Here is a 3,024-nt window from a genome sequence, read left to right on the forward strand (position 1 = left end):
ATCTTCAAAATATAATTTTTTTGACAAATTAAAAATTAGAAATAGTAGACAAACATATAATTTTTTTCTTTTATCTTAAATATCTTATTATTAATAATTACTAAAAGTAGGCTAAGTATTTCAATGATAAACATAAGAAGATCAACAATTATATCTTATATTTGAAATGATGTATCTTATTGATTAAAGAAGATCTAATTTGAGGCTTGATTCTCAACTTGCAAGTTGCTAATGCATACCCCATGGCAGTGATATAAGGTTTGGTATTGCATAATCCACATGTTAAAAGAATGAATTCTAAAGGGGTACAAAATTTAAGTGACTCAACATTTTGATGACCCAACTCACGAATTTTTGTGGATAAATGAATTAGACTGATTGTCTATTGTAGAAGGATTAAAATAAAGAGATTTGAATTATTTATTAAAGCTGTATTCCTTAAATGACTTTCTTGATACATATATTATTGTTTAAATTTATTATTGCATACATATCAATCCAAGTAAAATAATAATCCATTTTCACTTAATATTTTTGGGGTGGTATACTCTGTTCATATCTAAAAAAGTTCTCAGGGTCAACTCTGGTTTTGACTTTCACCAATCTATCAAAATTCTCTCTGAAAAACTTGGCTCCATAAATTCGAGCTCTGTCAACATTGGTTGTTCCATTGCTTGGATTGGCTCCAATATCTCTGTCCCTGTAATTATGAAAAGCCTCCCTTGGAAATTTGGAAACAAAAGGAGTCATGAACTCATACATGGACCTTGAAACATTCAAGTTACGATTAGTGATATCTTCTCCATCTTGTAACCAAATCATGTAGTACTGAATCAAGAACAAGTTCCCTGCTCTATGAGGAAACGGAGTAGCCGAAGCTGGAATCTCCCACATTCTTCCACCATAGGGGTTCCATTGCATAACAATTATCTCACTCTCGATGAACTTCTTCCAAATAGATTGCAACCCCTCTTTTGAAATAATGTTCTTCACAAAATCTGACTTGCTCTTGAAGTAGACTTGAGCAGGGTTTTTTGCTTCGAATAGTAACGCTTCTGCTGGGTATCCGATTGGACCTTCTGTATAGAAAACAGTACTGTTGACCCAAGGCAATTCAAGGCAATCACTTTTGCGTAATCCCAGTTCAGGAAAACTTTCTTTCATCAAACTTAAAAGTCTATCAGTTCGTCCCAAGAACTCGCCAATGAAGGAAACTTGAACCGCCTTGTTATGCACCTCGTGCTGGAGTCTGATGAAAAGATCCCTGTCGAGCTTTGGTGCAACATATTGCCATTTGTAAACAAGGTCGGTGACGCCTTGTAATAAAATAGTATAAGAATAAGAAAAAAAAAAGATGAAAAATTGTTATTGTTGTGTTGTTATATTATGGGAGAATAATAATATTTATTTATATTAATTATTAAATTGATTTTAAATTTTAAAATAAATTAAAACAATCAAAATTTTGAGATGATTTTATTAAAAAAAATAAATATGATATTTAAATCTCTAAAAAAATTGGGTTTATTATTATTATTATAAAACAAATCAATTTTATTCTAATTTGTTAAGAAATTTAAAATAACCAAAACATTAATACGTCTAATAATAATAATACGAAATGTAAATGTCTTTACAAAAAGGATGTCACCAAAACATCTCCTTAAAAAAAAATAAGTATAATAAATTTTATTTTTTAAAAAAATTAAGATAACATATAAAAATAACACAAAAATTTAATACCTTGTTCTAAGGTTCTATTCACCTTGAACACCGTCACCAATGGAGGAACCGCCACCAGCTTCATCGTCCATGAGAGAATCACACCGAAGCTAGCACCTCCACCTCCTCTTATGGCCCAAAACAGATCCTCCCCCATTGATTTTCTATCAAGGATATCACCATTTACATTGACAATTTTTGCATCAATAATGTTGTCCACGGAGAGGCCGTATTTTCTCATGAGGTTGCCGTAGCCACCGCCGCTAAAATGGCCGCCGGTGCCGAGACTAGGACAGACTCCGGCAGCGACGGCATGAACATGGCTAGTCTTCGCGACTTTATAGTAAAGCTGACCAAGTGTTGCACCAGCCTCAACTAAAACGGTGCCGTTTTGAATGTTGACGTTAATAGATTTGAGATTGTACATGTCGAGAAGAATGAAGGGGATATCTGATACGAAGGAGAAGCCTTCGTAGTCATGGCCGCCACTTCGGATTCTGAGCTGAAAGTTGCTGGCTTTGGAGCATACAACCGCTGCCTGAACATGGGATTCATGAAAAGCGGTTATGATGGCGATGGGTTTGGGTGTGTTTGGTCTGTTAAACCTCTTGTTGTGGATGTGGAGGTTGAGGATGTCGGAGAAGGATGAATTGGTGGAGGTGTATAAAGCTCCGATGACGCTAACGGGAGCTGATGGGTTTGTCCATACTTTGTTTGAGAGGCAAGCGTGAAAGTAAGTTTTTTGGTGATCTAGGTCTGCATGTGAAACGGGAGATTGAAGAAGAATAACAATGGCTGCTAGCAGAGTTGAAAGCAGAAGAAATGGCAACGATGATGATGTCGCCATTGTTGTTATGAAATGAAAATATGGTGCTTGTTTCTCAATTGCCGTTGCATGCAGCATTATTATACATAGCCTTAACGTGAGAGTAAATAAATTCGAAAATATTTAGTAATAAAAAAATTTCAGTTAACTTTATCTGAAATTAATAGTTATTAGATGATAATTTAATTAAACTTATCAAATTATTTAACCGTTTTTAATTATTAATTTTACATAAAGTTAACTATAGAGTTTCTACCTAAAAAAATAACGGTTTTATTAGATAGACAATAATTTTTATAAACAATATGAATAATGAGCTCTGAAATTGACACTTCACCCTAAACATCCAACTATTATTAACTGTGCATGAGTAAATCAAATCAAAGAAATAACTATCTAATTAAAAATAATAAATATAATCATCTACATACCTATTGAATTGAACATCCGATATATCTACTATTCACATTATTTAG

The 3,024-nt window shown here is 33.3% G+C and overlaps 1 protein-coding gene across 1 annotated transcript; it reads right to left on the bottom strand.

The window, feature by feature from the left end:
• On the bottom strand, nt 443-2,585 carry LOC107637300 (berberine bridge enzyme-like 17). Its single transcript, XM_021120238.1, has 2 exons — nt 1,744-2,585; nt 443-1,316 (listed from the first exon to the last, which is right to left on the bottom strand). The coding sequence occupies exons 1-2, from the start codon at nt 2,567-2,569 to the stop codon at nt 526-528; spliced, it is 1,617 nt and encodes a 538-aa protein (XP_020975897.1). The 5' UTR covers nt 2,570-2,585; the 3' UTR covers nt 443-525.

The sequence above is a fragment of the Arachis ipaensis genome, chromosome B04 (genome assembly GCF_000816755.2).
Source record: "Arachis ipaensis cultivar K30076 chromosome B04, Araip1.1, whole genome shotgun sequence".
NCBI lineage: Eukaryota > Viridiplantae > Streptophyta > Magnoliopsida > Fabales > Fabaceae > Arachis > Arachis ipaensis.

Excerpts from the sequence above, each read along its gene's own strand:
- LOC107637300 (XM_021120238.1), bottom strand. The coding sequence starts at position 2,569 with ATGGCGACATCATCATCGTTGCCATTTCTTCTGCTTTCAACTCTGCTA. Across the intron at positions 1,317-1,743 it reads GAATAGAACCTTAGAACAAG|GCGTCACCGACCTTGTTTAC; the intron begins GTATTAAATTTT and ends TTTTATTACAAG.